General features: G+C 38.7%; 1 protein-coding gene and 1 long non-coding RNA gene across 7 annotated transcripts in view; one reads left to right on the top strand and one right to left on the bottom strand.

The window, feature by feature from the left end:
* The window catches only part of cpne4b (copine IVb), a 426,362-nt gene that overhangs the window by 322,430 nt on the left and 83,913 nt on the right, over window positions 1-20,019 (top strand). For all 5 annotated transcript variants that reach the window (XM_069911200.1, XM_069911226.1, XM_069911210.1 and 2 more), the window contains 2 exons: window positions 11,479-11,553; window positions 19,102-19,185. In XM_069911200.1, coding sequence (XP_069767301.1) covers window positions 11,479-11,553; window positions 19,102-19,185 — 159 coding nt within the window. The remainder of the gene's footprint in view (window positions 1-11,478; window positions 11,554-19,101; window positions 19,186-20,019) is intronic.
* The window catches only part of LOC138749630 (uncharacterized), a 62,407-nt gene that overhangs the window by 36,245 nt on the left and 6,143 nt on the right, over window positions 1-20,019 (bottom strand). For both annotated transcript variants that reach the window (XR_011348786.1, XR_011348788.1), the window contains exon 2: window positions 17,867-17,913. This is a non-coding gene — a long non-coding RNA (uncharacterized lncRNA). The remainder of the gene's footprint in view (window positions 1-17,866; window positions 17,914-20,019) is intronic.

Below are 20,019 nucleotides of genomic sequence, written 5' to 3'. Positions count from 1 at the left end.
AGTTATAGTGTTTTGTCATGGTTCTTGTTACTTTCACAAATATAGAGCAGAACAAAGTTGCATAGATTAATTTTACAAATATATCAGAAAGACAGATTTTCCATTTTAATAATGTCTTCCATAACTTCAAGATACCCCTGTGTGTTTTGCAGCAACATTACTATTGTGATGAGCAGTTACACAGAGCTAGGTTAAAATATTCTGAAAATAGTGGATGTAGTTGTGGTAATCAGATATAAATGTAAATGTTGCAAGGCCAGATGCTCTGGTAATGTCAGAATTGCAGCAGACAATTTGCATAAAAGAAACTCCCACACTAGACCCCATGCAATATCTACCAAATAATTTCCTATTTTGTCGTATTGATTAAGGAATATCTATTGGTTCAGGGCCCCAGACTGAACTCCACTACTTTTCAAAATTGAACCATGGGACCTTGTTTTGCTGACCCCAGAGAACAGCTGCAACACCCCACAGGAATTTTTTTAATGTGGAATTTCTTTTATTAAGATCAATTAGTGTTTGTAAGAACATCTTGTGATAGTGACCACATAATGAAATTGCCACCCCCAGGGTTGTCTACAGGCTTAAAATTTGGCAATCAGATTTATGGACAGTGTAGCACAACATGCCTGAAAGGATTATTTTTCTATTCAGTTTAGCCCTGGGTGATAACCCTGGCAGCCATCACTGGCTGATGATGGCTTTGGAACTAAATGGAAATCTGAAGTCAATAAGAGTGTGGTCCCAGTGGGTAGGCTGATTAAAAATTACCATTATTAGAGTACAGATGTAATCAAATTGCATAATTGTGAAACCAATGATGTATTTTATGGCTTTATACGGCTCCTAGAGAGCAATGAGCTCTCTGAACCCTTCTCCATTAATAATGGCGTGAAGCAAGGCTGTGTTCTGGCACCAACCCTCTTTTCAATCTTCTTCAGCATGATGCTGAACCAAGCCACGAAAGACCCCAACAATGAAGACGCTGTTTACATCCGGTACCGCACGGATGGCAGTCTCTTCAATCTGAGGCGCCTGCAAGCTCACACCAAGACACAAGAGAAACTTGTCCGTGAACTACTCTTTGCAGACGATGCTGCTTTAGTTGGCCATTCAGAGCCAGCTCTTCAGCGCTTGACGTCCTGCTTTGCGGAAACTGCCAAAATGTTTGGCCTGGAAGTCAGCCTGAAGAAAACTGAGGTCCTCCATCAGCCAGCTCCCCACCATGATTACCAGCCCCCCCACATCTCCATCGGGCACACAAAACTCAAAACGGTCAACCAGTTTACCTATCTCGGCTGCACCATTTCATCAGATGCAAGGATCGACAATGAGATAGACAACAGACTCGCCAAGGCAAATAGCGCCTTTGGAAGACTACACAAAAGAGTCTGGAAAAACAACCAACTGAAAAACCTCACAAAGATAAGCGTATACAGAGCCGTTGTCATACCCACACTCCTGTTCGGGTCCGAATCATGGGTCCTCTACCGGCACCACCTACGGCTCCTAGAACGCTTCCACCAGCGTTGTCTCCGCTCCATCCTCAACATCCATTGGAGCGCTTACATCCCTAACGTCGAAGTACTCGAGATGGCAGAGGTCGACAGCATCGAGTCCACGCTGCTGAAGATCCAGCTGCGCTGGATGGGTCACGTCTCCAGAATGGAGGACCATCGCCTTCCCAAGATCGTGTTATATGGCGAGCTCTCCACTGGCCACCGTGACAGAGGTGCACCAAAGAAAAGGTACAAGGACTGCCTAAAGAAATCTCTTGGTGCCTGCCACATTGACCACCGCCAGTGGGCTGATAACGCCTCAAACCGTGCATCTTGGCGCCTCACAGTTTGGCGGGCACCAACCTCCTTTGAAGAAGACCGCAGAGCCCACCTCACTGACAAAAGGCAAAGGAGGAAAAACCCAACACCCAACCCCAACCAACCAATTTTCCCCTGCAACCGCTGCAACCGTGTCTGCCTGTCCCGCATCGGACTTGTCAGCCACAAACGAGCCTGCAGCTGACGTGGACTTTTTACCCCCTCCATAAATCTTCGTCCGCGAAGCCAAGCCAAAGAAAGAAGACTATTAAAAATAAAGTTCAGTAAACAGAAGTGTAATGCATTCATCACAAGATTAAGCCACACGGTAGACAAAACTGGGACACATCAAACTGGAGCACCTGCTGGGCCAGCCCCATCACTTGCATCTCCTATTGTGTATTAAAGGGCCTATCTCACTGACCTGGAACTAGGTGGAGACCTGCTGGCGACTCGAGACTCTGCTGGTTTGGGGAGATGTCTCCGCGACGTCTCCTGGAGACTTGCTGGGTCTCCGTGGAGTCGCCGGAAAATCGAACATGTTCGATTTTTCTGGAGACTTTTTCCAGTCTCCAGCACGTCTCCGCAATGTCTCCATCAGCTGCAGCGACTGGGGAGATGTCTCTGCGGCGTTGCCGGGACCTCTCTGCGACCTCTCTATGACCTGCTGGAGACCAAGGAGACTGAGAAGAGGTTGCGGCAATGCCGCGGAGAGGTTATGGAGATGTCTCCCCAGTCGCAGACAACATTAGTTGCCGCGACTGATGGAGACGTCACCTTGGTGAGAAAGCAAGCCGTGTTTTGATCGCGGCGACGTCTCTGCCAATGAGATACTATTTTAATGGAGGCAAAATGGTTGGTTCCCTTTCTCAGGCAAAGGAAGTGAGCATTAATTTTGTCCCTTTAGGAGAGGAGTCACGTGATGGAGTAGTGGCTGGTAGGAGAATACCAGCCCTCTCCAGAAAAGAAGAAAAAAGTGAAGAAAATACAGAGTTCAAGAAACACAAAACATAACAAATAAAAGATAAAGTTGTAGAGAAAAGAAAGAAAATGGCACCCAAGAAGGAAAAAGTAAAAACAACAGGAAAAAAAAAGAAGAAAAGATGCCAGAAGAGAAAGGAGAAGGCCTTACCTGCATGAAGAAACAGGGTGCCGTCTTGGAGAAGAAAGCCCGTTCTCCAAAGTTGGTGATGACCCTGCAGAGTTGTGACCTCCTGACCGCTGGAGTGTAAAAATGGTTCTCTGAGCCAAACAGAAGCATGCAACTCCTCACGCATGCGCAGTGCGCTCACTAAGGAAAAAGAGAACACCAATGGGAGGGGGGCCCAGCTGATGAGCGAGCAAACACAGCGTGACCAGCTGAGGGATGTCCGATACCAGGGCTCTCAGCTGGAAGAAGAGGAAAGTGACAGGAAAGGGAGTGATAGGAAAGAAGAACAGCAACAGGTGGCCCAACAGATGACTAGCCCAGAAAAAGAGGACCAACAGCAAGAAGCAAAGCAAGAATAAGCCCAGCAAAGTGAGGCAAGCAACTCAACAGAAAAGTCAGAAGAGACACAGATACAAGGAAAAGAAGTAGAAGACACAAACACAGGTGCAGACACAGAAGAAGAGGAAGAAGACCAAGATCTGCACAGAGAAATAGAAGGTAAAATAGATGGACAGAATATAGATTAAAAAAATTTTTCAAGAACAAATGAGAGCATTAAAAGAATGGTTGACATTAGAATTTAGTGAAATGAAAAGAAAAATGAAAAAGTACAAAAGAAAAAGTGAGTAGAATAGAGCTGGTCATGACAGAAATAGGGAAAAAAATTAGAAAATGTGGAAGAACGAGAGAAGGCTGTAGAAATGTAAGTGAATGACTTAAGAAGAAAACTGGAAGAAAGTGACAAAAAAGTTAAAGAGTCACAAGAGCTGTTAGCTTAAAAGACTGATATGATGGAAAATTATAGAAGGCAAAACAACATAAAGATAGTGGGCCTAAAGGAAGATGAAGAAGGCAGAAATATGAAAGAATTTATAAAAGAATGGATCCCAAAGGTCCTGGGAATGACAGAAATACAGGAAGGAATGGAAATAGAAAGGGCACACAGAACACTAGCTCCGAAACCACAGACACAGCAAAAACCAAGATCCGTTTTAGTAAAATTTCTGAGATACACGACGAGAAAATATACTGGGGAGGGCAAGGAATAAAATTAAAGACAAAAAACCATTGGAATACAAGGGTTAAAAAATATTTTTTTACCCAGACATAAGTTTTGAACTCTTAAAGAAGAGGAAGAAGTTTAATAAAGCAAAATAGATCCTATGGAAGAAAGGTTATAAATTTATGTTAAGATATCCAGCTGTGCTTAAAATATTTATCCCTGGGGAGCAAATCAGACTGTTCTCGGATCCGGAGGAAGCACGAGAATTTGCAGAATGCCTGCAGGACAGAAGGAGAGATGAAGAGATGTAACAAGAATGAAGATTGATGATAAAATACATACAAAGATGTAAAAATAATGTATAAGTAAGAACTAAAGAAGGGAAAGAAAAGGGAAGAAAGGAAGTAAGGGGGTAAAAAAAGAGGGTGAGTGTTGTTATATGTGAAGGAAAAAGTCTTTTCTGGAGGGGGTTGGGTGGGAAAGAATAACCATCACTGCAAAATCAGTTGACGCTTGCGAGCAGGTTTGCAATCCAAATGGAGAGGGGAGTTGTGGTTGCCTGGCAAGGCATAAAGGGCAACTCAGAGAGGGGGGGGGTGACATTTGGGGTTAAGGGAATATTAGATGTGGGAGTTTTGAAGTATTTTATGTTTTAAAAGTGTTGTCATACATTGAGTTCAAAAAGGGAAAACTAAGAGATGAAAATGGGGAAAAGGGGGATGGTAGTGGTGAGGAAGCGGAAATGAGGTGTAAAATGGATATGAGATGGCCATGTTGAACTATATGACTATAAATATTAATGGAATACATAACCAAATTAAACGAAAAAGGCTATTAAATTTCCTGAAAAAAGAAAAAATAGACATAGCATTGTGCAGGAAACACATCTAACAGAAGTGGAACATAATAAATTAAGGAGGACACATAGCAGCAGCATCATATAATTCAAAATCCAGAGGTGTAGCTATATTAATTAATAAAAAATGTACCAATCAAAATAGAGGAGGAAATAATAGATCCAGCAGGGAGGTATGTAATGATAAAGTGTCAGAAATATTCAGAAATTTGGAATTTGATCAATATATATGCACCCAATGAAGAGGATCAAAAGTTTATGCAAGATATATTTTTGAAGATTGTAGATGCGCAGGGGAATATATTGATAGGAGGGGATTTTAACCTTAATTTGGATCCAATGTTGGATAAAACTAGACAAAAGACTAGCAAAAAGAATAAAGTGGCCAAATTTATCATTAAATCAATGCAGGAAATTAAACTTATGGATATATGGAGGAGGCAGCACCCAAGGGAGAAGGAATACTCATATTATTCGAGTAGGCATAAAACATACTCAAGGATTGATATGTTTTTGTAGTCGGCCCATATTCAAGGGAGAGTGAGGAAAACTGAATATAAGGCTAGATTGCTATCTAATCAGTCACCCCTGTTATTAGCAATAACAGAAGCATGCAACTCACATCCCACCAAGAACATATAGATGGAAGTTACACTCCATGCTACTTAAAAGACAGGAATTTAGAGAATTTATTGAACGCCAAATTAAAACGTACTTTGAAATAAATACAGAATCAGTGAAAGACAAATTTATATTATGGGATGCAATGAAAGCCTTCATTAGAGGGCAGATAATAAGTTATGTAACTAAGATTTTAAAAAGAGGACTACAATCAGGAAATAGAACAGTTGGAAAGGGAGATAATAAGTACAGAAAAAGAACTAGCAACAAGGGAAGATATATTAAAAAGAAGAGAATTGGCAGACAAAAAAATAAAATACGAAACGTTACAAACGTATAAGGTGGAGAAGAACATAATGAAAATAAAGCAAAAGTATTATGAGCTAGGAGAAAAAATACACAACTTATTAGCCTGGCAACTTAAAACAGAAGAAGCTAAAAGAACTGTATTGGCATCAAGGAAAAAGGACAAACAAATTACATATAATCCAATGGAGATTAATGAGAACATTAAGGAATTTTATGAACAATTATACCAAACTGAGAATGAGGGGAAAGAAGACAAAATAGAAGAGTTTTTTTTAGCTAAAATTGAACTGCCGAAATTGCAAGAAGAGGAGCAAAACAAGCTGATAAAACTATTTGAAATAGAGGAAATACAGGACATATTAAAAAAGCTGCCAAACAATAAAATGCCTGGAGAGGATGGATTCCCAATAGAATTCTATAAAACATTTAAAGAGTTATTAATTCCTCCTCTCCTGGAAATAATGTACCAGATAGAAGAAACACAAAACTTGCCAGATTCTTGTAAGACAGCAATAATTACAGTAATACCAAAGACGGGGAACACCAGCCTCATATAGACCAATATCTCTACTTAATTCAAATTATAAGATAATAGCAAAATTATTAGCAAACAGATTGGCCGACTGTGTACCAAAAATAGTAAAATAAGATCAAACTGGATTTATTAAGTAAAGACAAACAGCGGATAATGTCTGTAAATTTATTAATCTAATTCATGCAGTTCAAGGAAATAAGAAGCCAACAGTGGCTGTAGCTTTAGACGCAAAAAAAAAGCTTTTGACAGAGTAGAATGGAATTATTTATTCAAAGTACTACAGAGGTTCAATCTACCAGAAAAATATATTAATGGGATTTAAGCATTATATAATGGACCATTGGCGAAGGTAACAGTAAATGGATATGTATCGAACCAATTTAAATGAAGTAGGTGAACTAGGCAGGGATGTCCACTATCTCTCTCGCTGTTCGCTTTAGCAATAGAACCATTGGCAGAACTGATAAGAACAGAAAATAAAATAAAAGGGATAAAAATAAAGGAGTATAAAATCAGTTTATTTGCAGATGACATCATAGTATACTTAACAGAACCAGAAATATCAATAAAAGAACTACATAAGAAATTGAAGGAATATAGAGAAATATCAGGGTACAAGATCAACGCAAATAAAAGTGAAGCGATGCCAATGAGTAATGTGGATTATACAGAATTTAAAAAAGAATCACCATTTAAATGGAAAACACAAGCAATCTGATACCTAGGTATTAGATTAGATAATAATTTAAGACACCTGTACAAATTAAATTATCACCCACTAATAAAGAAATTGCAGGAAGACTTAGAACATTGGAAAGAATTACCACTAACGTTGATAGGGAGGGTAAATAGCATTAAAATGAATGTCTTCTCAAGGATACAATACTTATTTCAATTGTTACCAATTTCCTTAACAGAGAAATTCTTTAATGAACTAAAGAAAATAATAAGGAAATTTTTATGGAAAGGGGGGGGGAAACTGAGGATAGCCTTGGATAAATTAACAGAGAGGTACATCCAAGGTGGTTTGCAGTTACCAAACTTTAAAAATTATTATAGAGCAGCACAATTAAGGTATTTATCAGAGTTTTATCAGACAAGGGAAAAACCAGATTGGACTAAGATAGAGCTAGATAAAATAGAGGAGAAAGTACCGGAACATAAACTTTATAAGTGGGATGAAAAGCTGATACGATATAAAAGCTCACCAGTATTATATCATTTACTCAATATATGGAAGAAGATTCACATAGAAAGGAAAAAAAACAAATTACCAACTACCAAAATTATTATTGACGCAAAATCAGCTAATCCCTTTTGTCATGATAATGAATATGTATGAGATATACCAGAAGTCACGTGGTATGAGAGAGAGATAAGAACACAAGCAGGAGAACAAAGGAAAACGGGAGAATAAAGACACTAAGAAGTTTACCTGATAAACTTGTGTTTAATGTTTTATTAACTTCACATTTCGGGCCACAAATGTGACACCTTTTACAATAGATAACCTTTCCTTTAGAGGATGGGAGATTAAAGGAATTAAAAGAATAGAAAATTGTTTTTGGGAAATAATTTATCAACATTTCAATAAATGAAGTACAAATATGGAATAACTCATGGTACAATGTTTGCATACCATCAACTGAAAGCCTACTTAAAGGATAAATTGGGAAACAGACTGAGATTATCAGAAGGAAGCAGCTTTGAATATGTGATTACAGAAACAATGATAATAAAAAGGTTTATAACGAACATGTACATCAAGCTGCAAGAGAAGGAAAATGATGAAATAAGCTATAAACCCAAACAAAAAAGTGGGAAAAAGATTTAAACATAAAGATAAAAAATGAAACATGTGAAAAGTTATGCTCTGGAACTATGAAGAATATAATAAATGCAAGGTTATGTATGATACAGTATAATTGGTTACATAGATTATATATCACACCCCAAGAGTTTAAAAAAATGGGATCCAACATCATGTAGACAGGGTGATTAAGAAGGCATATGGTATGCTGGCCTTCATAAATCATAGTATAGAGTATAAGAGCTGGGAAGTGATGCTGCAGCTGTTTAAGGCATTGGTGAAGCCAGGTTTGGAGTATTGTGTTCAGTTCTGGTCTCCAAATTATAGAAAGGATATAAATAAGGTGGAGAGGGTGCAGAGAAGATTTACAAGGATGTTGCCTGGCTTACAGTATCTAGATTACGGAGAAAGATTAAGGAGACAGGGACTTTATTCATTGGAATGTAGATGGCTGAGAGGGGATTTGATAGAGGTATTTAAAATTATGAAGGGAATAGATAGAGTAGACATAAATAGACTCTTTCCCCTGAGGGCAAGGGAGGTTGGAACAAGAGGGCATAAGTTAAGGGTAAAGGGGCAAAACTTTAGGTGAAATATTAAAGGATGCTTTTTCACTCAGAGAGTGGTGGCAGAATGGAATGATCTTCCAAAAGAGATAGTTGCGGCAGGGTCCCTTCTGTCATTTAAGAGAAGGTTGGTTGTGTACATGGATGTGAGGGTTATTGGCGGAGAGCAGGAGGGGGAAGCTAGTGGAGTTGTTCAAGTGAACCGGCGTGGACTTGAAGGGCCGACATGGCCTGTTTCCACGCTGTAAACAGTTATATGGTACAGTTATATGGTTATTATCAGATAGATGTTTTCACTGTAAGAAGGAAGTGGGAACAACAGTACATGCAATTTGGGCATGTGTGAAAGTGAAAAAGTTCTGGGAAAATCTAAATCAGATATTAAATAAAATCACAAAAAGCAACATACCAAAAAATCTAGAGATCTTTCTTCAAAGTAATATAAGATGTAAAGAATTAGGTCTCAAACTGGATAAAGCACAAAAAAGATTTATTATGATAGTTTTAGCTGTAGCAAAAAATGTATAATGTCAACTTGGAAATCAGAAGAAAGCCTGAGAGTACAGCAATGGTAGATGGAAATGAATAAATGTATTCTATTGGAAAAAATAACATATAATTTAAAAAATAAAGTCACATTATTTGAACAAATTTGGGAACCGTACATGGAACATAACAAAGAGGGCTTGTTTCGGACCTCCACCCCCTAAAATGAAAGAAGACAAAATGACTTGATCCAGTGTTAAAAGTAGATGACACAATTTTCTTGTTTATTTTCATTGTGTGACATTAATGGTTTTATTGCATTGTATATGTTGAACGTTTAATGGGTTTGGAGGGGATTGGGAAGGGGGTTGGGAAGGCAGGGGGGAAAACAGGGAGAAAATGCCACTGTGTATATTTAAGAGGGAAATGTTTGTATGTATTTTGATTGATATGGTTCACAGTGTGAAAATTTTTTTAAAAAATTGTCCCTTTACCTCACTCCAGAAGTGTGTGAGATGCATCTTTATTTTTAACTGGAAGAATTTTTGACCTTTGCTGGTTTTGAACAGTGACAAAGGAACAATTGGCAAGTGTTGATTTGCTTGTAACAAGTATGTTGAGCCCTCCAGACAATTTCAAGTGCTGATATTCCCAAATGGCTTCCATTTTCAAATCCTTGTGAAACCATAAACAGGTGATTATGAATGTTCTTTAATTCACAAAAGTGCTGGAGAAACTCAGCAGGTCATGTCATGTCTGTTGGAAGCAAAGATATGTAGCAAAATATTTCGGGCCTGAGCCCTTTGTCAAGGATTGAGCAGAAAGCAGGCAGGCGTGTGGGAGTAAGCCTATCTATTTTAACGATAAGGACAGTTGGACTTCAAAAAATAAATAATATTTGCTCCAAGCAGATCCAGTAAACCCCCGGTATCTGGAATTCAAGCAACTGGCAGCCTCAATCAACCAACAAAAAAAAGTAAAAAAAAACAAATACATGTTTAAAATTGGCATGCCTCACTATTAGATTGCCAATTCATGCAACTATGCTTAGGCGGCATCTGCCAATCCCCATAGATGCCAGATACCAGGGGATTTACTGTATTAATTTATGTCAGTTTGGTGAACTGCAGTTAAGTAGTGACCATTATCCATTGTTGACTTGCTTTTTGGTGATCATCAGGCCAAGTGGTCTGTGTAAACAATCATATGATGCTAATTTTGAAGAAGGGCACTGTAGTTTTTCCTGACCACCAGGCCAATTTTTATCGCTCCATTGATTAAATAAACTGGATTATCTGGTCATTTCACTTTGCTGTTTATGGGACTTACGTTGAGCAAAATGACTGATGTCTTCATTGCTTTAACATCGACACAATTAAAATGTAAAATAATTCAGGGCATCCTGAAAGGGTTGCAAATGGTGCAGAGCATTTCTTTTTAGGCGTTCCTGGTTAATTCTGAGTTCAGTCTTGTCTGGGGATTTATTGTGTTGGACATTCTTCATGCTTGCCAGAAACCTCAGTGTGACACAACCTGAGCTTCAGAATCAATGTCAAACTGGTGACAAAATCTATGTGGTTAAAACACCAGTGTGGAAGGATTCTTCCAAGCATTCAATGCACAAGTCTCCATTTCAACAACAATTAGTCTTTAACAACTGGCAACATAACTCCTTGACTTTGGAAATATAATGTTTCATTAAGGTATTAACAATAATGGGTTGACGGGAAACCAGTGTGCTGAAAGATCAATGACCACTTGTGGCTTGCTGTTAATTTATGGGTTGTCTAAATCAGATTCAGAGATACCAAGAAATATGGGGCTTGTCTATGAGAAATTTAAGCAGATGAGCCCCGTTCTTAACAAACTGCCTTTCCTTCGTTTCTTATGTTCTTACTATCTCCATCTCGAAAACAACCCAAATCTTTAGGATCACATTGTTCTGTTTCTTCCCTCATACTTTAAAAGCAGTAACATTTTTTCAATGGCCCTTGAATTAGCCTTGCCTAGCTCATTTTTTGCTGGACTTTAATATAGCCTCTGGGGCAAGTAGGACCATGGACAAACTAATAATTTATAGAAAAATGTTTTGAGTGTGTCTACACAAATGGCTTCCCTTACCTATGACCCTGCTTCTTTTTAAGAAGACATGCTGTCACCCTCTGAAAGGTATTACATTCAAGTTCTTGGCCTCTGTGCCCTTGAATTAATTTATTGCTGATTGTAATCTCTGTCTGGCCTTTGTCTCTTGACATTGATCTTGAAGTGAATGTTGTGTGCTTTTCACCCTGCATATGATGCTCTGCATTTTTTTTAATGCAGGTAATTGCTGAAGAACTCTCAGGGAATGACGATTATGTGGAGTTGATCTTTAGTGCAAGAAAACTAGATGATAAGGTAAGAAAACAAAAAGGAAAACCTCTAACCACAAAATGATTTTCTTTCACTTGTGTCAAACTGATTGGAAGATGTATCATTAAAAAAAACCCTCAAGGACATTTTTAATATGTTATTATTAACATTGTTCTGAAACTTTATATTAAAGTTTCATTTCAGCACAGTGCAAATGGCAGGCCGTTCAGGATTAAAGTGAGGAGATACTTGTGTAGAGGTTAATAAGGATTTGGACGTTCCTTCCACAAATGAATGCTGCTGTTGGGTTTAGTGTTCATTCAAAATAAGAACATGATGGACTTTTGTTAACTAAATATGTAAAGCTGTCTGAAGAAAAGGTCCATATGTGTTGGGCATGATACTTTTGAAGTCCAAGCAGGCTGGAGGGTTTGTTTCTTTAACATGGAGAATTATTTTTAGTGAGTTAGCATTGTAAGATTGTGGTGGTGCAAGAAAGTAAGGGAAGAGACCTCACAAACCAGCATTTCAAATCATGTGTTCTTATGTGTGTAAAAGCTTTTTAAATGGAACAGGCCAAATGAGGATGTCAGCATCTTCACTTGCACTTAACAATATATCATCGATGATCCTGCTGTGTTTTTAATTCAAATAAACTTTTCAAAATCATTGAGCCATATTGTGTGGCTTCAACCATGTGCAGAAAATAATGGTGACTGAAATTACTGTAAAGAGCTCATTCATAATTGCAATCTTTAAGTTATGATAGGAATCACTGGAGTATATCCTGAAATTATATTACAAGACAAGCTCCATGGTTGAAGATATGGTTAAAGTGTTGGTACAATACAGGAGCAGTATTCCAGAGATGCAAGTTCAAATATCACACATAAAAATTAAATTCAGTTCATTAATTAAATCTGGATTATGAAACCATAAATACCCATCAGGTTCACTTAACCCCTTCAAAATATGATCCTATTTTTATCTGATCTGGTTCATATGTGACTCCAGATCCACAACAACACAATGAAAATACCCATCTATCACTCAATTCAAAGGCAAATAGGCAATAAATGCTAGTTTTTAAATAATGCGTCAGAATCTGTCCTTCCTCCTCTGAACAAGTCAAAAAGGCACTCCCTTCATTGTCAGCTATTTTTTAAAAATATCTTCTGTCAATCTACTCTTCCTATACCCTAGTTAATCATGGGTTAATTCACTTTACAGTGAATAAGTTTGAGAGGAATATTTGATTGAACAAATTGTTCAAAGTCATGAAGGCTGCAGATGAGACAAATTGAGGGAAATCATTTCTATCAGCTGTACTAGATAGCTCAGATATAAAGTAATTGGCTAAAGAACCAAAAGTTGTTTGATGCGGGGACGAGTTGCAATCTGGAATTCACCTTATGAAAGGTGATGGAAGCAGTTTCTTATATGACTCTCAAAAGGAAATTGAACAAAAACTAATAGGTGAATGGGGATAGAGCAGGGAAATAAATTAATTTGAGCACTCTTTCAAAACGCCAGCTCTACAGAATAGGCTGAATAACCTTCACTGGTTAAATAGGCCAGAACTTTCATCCTGTAAGGAAGGAGCCTCTTATGTTTGCCACTGACATGTTGAAAAATTAGAGTATTTATTTTGGAACTTAGAACAAAATAGAATATTACAGGAGAGCACAAGCCCTTCGGCCCATGATGTTGTGTCATTCTCTACAAACCTACTCAAAAAACTAAACCTTTCCTACCTCATAACCCTCTATTTTTCTTCCATCTATGTGCCTGTCTAAAAGTATTTTAAATGTCCCTATTGTAGCAGCCCCCATCACCACCCCTGCAATGCATTCTAGGCACCCATTCCTCTCTGTGTAAAAAATCTTACCCCTGATGTCTCCCCTAGACTTTTATCCCCTTACTTTGTGCAGATATCCTTTGGAGTTTGCTGCTTTCACCCCGGGACTGTCCACCAGGACCCTTGATTTCAACTTCTGATTAATATCCATACCCTAAATTGAAAGGTCTTGTGTGGTATGGAGTCAATCTGTTAAAAAGTACAGATATTGTACTTTCACTTCAGGGTTGGGATGGGTAGAATGTGTTGCAGAACAAACCCCACTATAAATCAGCTCAAAATCTGTGCCCGCCAGCTCAAGCACACTTTGTTAATTACCAAAACTTTGAATGCTTCTGGGAAAAGGTCAGTGGAGCTCAGCCAGCAAGGGCATCTGAATAAGGTTTATGGCAGCAGTTCAACACGGAACTATGAGTGTTTCCCCCCCTAGTGTTTTAGTCCAAACGTGACAACACATAGATTCATTTTGCCACAAGAGTGATTTTAGTTTATGGAAATATGCAGAGAAAGTATCAGATTATAACTTTTGAGGTAATGGTTTATGTACTAATTGGCGGATATTCACAATGGATTCTTACAGCTCTTCGTACATTCAGGTTGAACATGTGAATTACTCATACGAATGAGTAAAAAAATGTCAATTAAAAATTTGCAGATTGGATCAGCAGTAAAGAAAGTAGATGCTATGTTGGCATTTGTTTCAATGGGAATAGTGTATAAGAGTAAAGAGGTGTTGATGAGGCTCTATGGGGCACTGGTGAGACCTCATTTGGAGTACTGTGTGCAGTTTTGGGCCTGTTATCTTAGAAGGGATATAATAATGTTGGAGAGAGTACAGAGAAGATTTACCAGGATGATTCCTGGAATGCGATGGGTAACATATGAGGAACGTTTAGCAGCACTTGGACTCTATTCATTGGAGGATCGAGGAATGAGAGGGGATCTTATAGAAACATTTTGAATGCTGAAAGGATTGGACAGGGTAGATGTGAATGTTTCCCTTGCTGGGTGATTCCAGGACAAGAGTTCACAGTCTTAGAATTAGAAGGTACCCATTTAAAACAGAGATGAGGAGAAATTTCTTTAGCCAGAGGGTTGTGGATTGTGGAATTTGTTGCCACATACAGCTGTGGAGGCCCGATCATTGGGGGAGTTTAAGGGGGAGATTGATAGTTATTTAATTAGTAAGGGTATCATGGGATATGGGGAAAAGGCTAGAACTTGGAACTAGATGTGAGAACAGTTTAGCTCTGGTTGGTATTGCGCAGCAGACTGGATAGGCTGAATGGCCTCTTCTGTTCCTTTTTCTTGTGATCTTTTGAAAACCTGTGATTCACATCTTTATTGCATGCACAATGGGATTCAGTAATTAATTTTTAGCTGAGGTATACTTTAAGGAGGCCATTTGACCTACTGCAAGTATCCTAAAGTTAGTTTTCTAATCTTATTTCCCAACTCAAGGTTCTTGCCACCCAATGACACTATAAGTGGATATCTTTTGAAAATAATTTCTTCTACCATCACACATTCAGGCAGTGAATTCTGGACCCTTTTTGTCTTCTGCAAAAGAATTTTCTCCTCAACTTACTTTTAATTTTTGCAAAATTTATTCAGTTACCTGTCCTTATGTAATGTCATACCTACAAAGGTAAATGACTTTTTTTCTGTTTACCCTGTCCAGGACTCATAATTTTATACACCTCCTTTCAGACTCCTTTGTTCTAAAGAAAATAACTCCAGACTCTCCAACCTTTCTTCACAGCAGAAAGTCTTCAGCCTTAGCAAAATCCATGTAAAACCTTTACTAATCCTGTCACATCCTCGTAATCAACAAACCCAAATGTTTATGCTGTGGTCAGGGAAGGGCTCAAGTTAAGGAACAATGTGTCCTGCAGTGCATTACAATTGTGGGTCCTTTGATTCTGAGATCCAGTACTACTGAGGTGCAAATGTGAATGGTTACTGAAAGAACGGATCAGTGGTCAGTGATTTAAGACCTTCTCAAGGATATTTAAACAGTGCTAATAATCTTACAAAAATAAATGTAGCAGATTCAGTCCACTTTGTAATCCATTGAATCTAGAAAATTTAATGTAAGCATCAATTTTGTAATAATTCTAATTTGAAACTCTTGGTGTATTTTTCTGGTACATAATTTGATGTTTGCAGATTCTCCCACAATGTGTTTCCTGTTTTCCCAGGGCTGGAGGGTGTTTAGGATAGAAGATCAAAATACCAAAGGAGCTAAGGAAGGATTTTATATTTTATCTGAGTTTTTTTATTTTATAGCAGAGGTGCAGAAGTTGAGAATTTATTGGGAGTTCAGGAGGAGCGTGGAATTTTTATTGAGTGTTGCATTGCAAGGATGGAGCATGTAAGGGAGTGGTTTCGAGAACATTCCATGACAAGATGTGAACAAAGTAAAGTCACAGAAGAATGGGAAGTGAGGGAAGGAGTCACATGCAAGAAGCAGGGCAGTTAAATGCCTGAAATTACGAATAGATGAATAGCTTACAATCACAATATAATGCAGTTTCTCATCAAAGGAACCATCCAATGAATCTGGATTGCACATCTTCTAAGTACATTTATTCTTGGGTTTGAAAGCAAAAACAGCAGCACTCCAGTGTCTCACAGAGGCTCTGTACCATTGCAGCAAGTTTCTTCTACCATTATAAAGTCATAGACAGCTACTGCACAGAACAGGTCCTTCAACCCACTGAATCCATGCCAATTCTCCATTAATACCAATTTATGTTCTCATTAACATCACCCATGACTCTACCCCTCACCAAGGTACTGAAGACAATTTACAGTGGCTAGTTAACCTACCAACCTGTGAGTCTTTGGGATGTGGGAAGAATCCAAGGTAGCCAAAAGAAACCCATTCATAATCAAACCTTCTTACAAAAGAAAAAGAGAACCTGCCATTTAAGTGTAGTGAAAAGTAACATGATTTGAGGACCAGCATGCTCACACTGACGCAAACCATTCTCCCACTATTATGCTTTTTGACTGACTGACTGACTGACTAGTTCATGTCTGGTAGAACACTTTCCATTTTTTCACAGCCTGATATAGGAATTAGATGGTATGAGTATAGACTCCTCCAACACACTACAACATTTTAATTATCTGATGATCCATAGGCTCATTGTCACATTAAGTGAGAGAGGATAGCATGAGCCAATGGATGGCTAACCTTCCCTTAGTTATCTTTACTGGAGTAATACTTGTTGCTTTCCTTCATGACCAGTACTGGCAGAAACAGTGGGAGCTGTAAAGGAAGAAACTGATGGCTGTATACTCATTCACGGACAGGGCTCAGCCATCTGTTGACATCACTGAAGTGAGCTATTCTTATCAACTATAACCTTTAGATTTCTGGCATCATCTCATTTTTTATTCAACAATATGTTAATTGTACAATGAAAAATCACCCTGTTTTCATTATTATCTTATTGAATTGATAAGGATAATTTGTGACAGCAGTCGATATAAAATGGACAGAGTATTCCTGATGCAGCTGCTCAATATGCAAGTGCAGCAAATAGAATATTAAAGTTACATGTCACATGGAAGTTTATAAAGTGGCTAAGACTTAACATTGAGGTGAATGCTCCTCTTGCAGAATGTGGGTTGTCATGGACGACTTCATTAGCGAGAAGTGCATCCAGCTGCACTTGACAAACCGAGTTAAGGATTTGGAGCTGGAGTTGGATGAACTCCGAATCATTTGGGAGGCAGAGGGGGTGAGAGACAGGAGCTACAGGGACACTATCACTCCTAGGAGACAGGAGGAGGGTAGATGAGTGACAGTCAGGAGAGGAAAAGGGAACAGGCAGGCAGTGCAGGGCACCCCCATGGCCGTCTTCCTCAGTAACAAGTATAGTTTTTTGGATACTGTTGGGGGATCGACCTACCAGGGACAAGCCAAGGTGCTCAGGTCTCTGGCACTTAGTCAGGTTCTGTGGCTAAGAAGGGAAGGGAGGAGAAGAGGTGAGCTGTAGTGATAGGGGATTCCATAATTAGAGAGACATTTAAGAGGTTCCGTGGAAGAGATCAAGTATCCCGGATGGTATGTGGTCTCCCTGGTGCCAGGATCTGAGATAGCTCAGGTCGAATTCATGACATACTCAGGAGGGAGGGTGAGCAGCCACATGTCATGGTCCATATAGGGACCAATGACGTGGGTAGGAAGGATGAGGATGGCTGGAATTAGGACCGCTGGTTAAACCCTTCAGAGTAGTGCTGTGTCTTTGCGCTCTGCTCTCCGGGGTCTGCAGCTGTTACAGCAGCTCCAGCAGTGCCACTTTTTTTGTACAATGTATATGCCAATAAAGTAGTATCATTGCAACAATGCAAAGCTGGAGGAACTCAGCAGGTCAGACAGCATCTATGGATGATTGCATCAATCAAGATTGGAAGAAGGTTAAATGCTGCTCTGTAATAGCAGAAATGTCTTTCCACCTTGTGTAATGAGAAATTTAGAAAACTTACATTTGTCTGTTATTTTCAGGCCAATGTTCAAGATGTTTTGTTTAAGTCTGGGAAATAAATAGAGATTGTGAGACAGATCAGACTAAATGCTGGTAGTAGGTTGGGATCAGTGTCAGGTAGCTCAGAATCAAAATTTATTGTCATGAACAAGTCATGAAATTCAGTATTTTGCACCAGTATCATAGAGCAAACATACATATTATAACCATCTTACAGTATTAATATAAAAAATAAAAATAATAGTGCACAAAAAGTAAGGGAGTGTCTTTGATTTATTGATTATTCGGGAATCTGATGGCAGTGGGGAAGAAGTTGTCCTTGTGCCATTGAATGCTCGTCTTTAGGCTCCTTACCTTTTCCCGATGGTAGCAGAGTGAAGAGGCCATGGCCTGGATAGTGGGGGTCTTTGAAGATAGAGGCTGCTTTTTTAAGACAGCCTCATTTAGATGTCCTTGATGGAGTGAATCTGGTGCCTGTGATGTTGCAGGCCGAGTTAACAACCCTCTGGAACAGATCTACAATCCATTCACCTTTTGAACTCTTTAACTTGTGTGTCTGAGTCATGCTGAGGGTCAGTTGTTGGTGCAACAGATCCAAAGCTTCGCCATTGGACTCACTATTGAATTGAACAGCAGTTCCTGATCATCCTGAGCCAAGGAAATATTTTAGACTTAACCTTCAGCTTACACCAGTTCTTTGTTTCAAGAGGGTCACTAGTCTTCATTAAAATCATAAGTTCAGGTGACAGTTCTTTGTTTTACTTTATATTTGGATTTAACTACTTCAGAGATAATTGAATATATATTTAGCAATTTAGATTTTTGTTCTTTTAATCATTTATTACATTCATTTCATTTGTATTTAAATGTCTCTGGATAACAGACATTTTAAAATAATGAATGCAACACCAGTGAGCTGTCAATGGTCATCTGGGATGTCCAGGGTACATGGCGCCTGAATCTACCATCCTAGACCTACTCACCACTCAAGGCACACTCTACCTTGGGAAAGGGCAGTAGCAGTGAGGATCCACGGGGCCATGAATGATTAGTGCAGATGTGGAGATTACATGGAGGGAGGGAACAGAAAGTGGTTTTGTTCAAATATCATCCGATCCATTCTAGATACCAACTACTGGAAGATCCTGGTATTTGTATGCAACCTAATCATGACTAAGTCGATTTAATTGGAATATCCTTGTTACATTTGAGTAAAGTAGAACATGTTTTCTTCAGGACTTCTTCAGCAAATCAGACCCATTTCTGGAGATCTTCAGGATGAATGATGATGGGACGCAACAGCTGGTGCACAGGACTGAGGTATTGCTGCTTGATGGTTCAATTAAACCCAAACTTAACTTTTTGTGGACTGTAATATAAACATATGGTTCTCAGTACATAGAACAGTACAGTGCAGGAAAAGACATGCTGTGGTCTTCAACTTATTTGATTTGGCCTTTAAAATAATGTTCAAGACTTTCCTTGCTACTAAACTCATGTGTCTGGGTATCAGATTGGACCAAGTTCATACCTTGAACATGGCTTAAAACTGACAGGGAAACTGGCAACAAACTTATTTTAATTTAAATGAAACCTTGAATTTGCATGAATTTCCTGTAATAATTTAGTATTTGAAATGTTCTTAGAAATTGTGCCAGTCTCAGTAGGGGAGCCAGCCAATCTTAATCAAAGGATGTGGTAGTCTTCTCAGTAGCACAGCCAGCATCCTCTGGGAACTCCAGGAGGTTTCATGTAAGTGTGATGATTTGAATATACATGTATCTTTTGCTGATGAAGGTGGGGATTAATAGTAATGGTGGACAGAATATGGCAAAGCATTCAGTTGTTCTTAATTATTAACAATGGGGAAAAAAAGCTTCATCTTCACTCTTCATCAGTGAAGACCAAAAATGTTCTCTATGAAAGTAAGCCTAACTTACTAAAAATAAAATTACACACCAACAAACAAAATGCTGGAGGAAGCCAGCATCAGCGTTTCAGGCTGTAATCCCACGGAGGGAAAAAAAACATTGTTGTTATTTAATATTATTTTAAAAACTATATTTGGATTTATCAATGACTGATAATACATTCTCCCCATAACAAAAATTTGTGAGGTCAATGTTCATTCTTGCAAACTAAGCATGAAAAAAT

This window comes from Narcine bancroftii, chromosome 1, assembly GCF_036971445.1.
Source record: "Narcine bancroftii isolate sNarBan1 chromosome 1, sNarBan1.hap1, whole genome shotgun sequence".
NCBI lineage: Eukaryota > Metazoa > Chordata > Chondrichthyes > Torpediniformes > Narcinidae > Narcine > Narcine bancroftii.
This window is presented reverse-complemented; position numbering and strand designations above follow the sequence as displayed.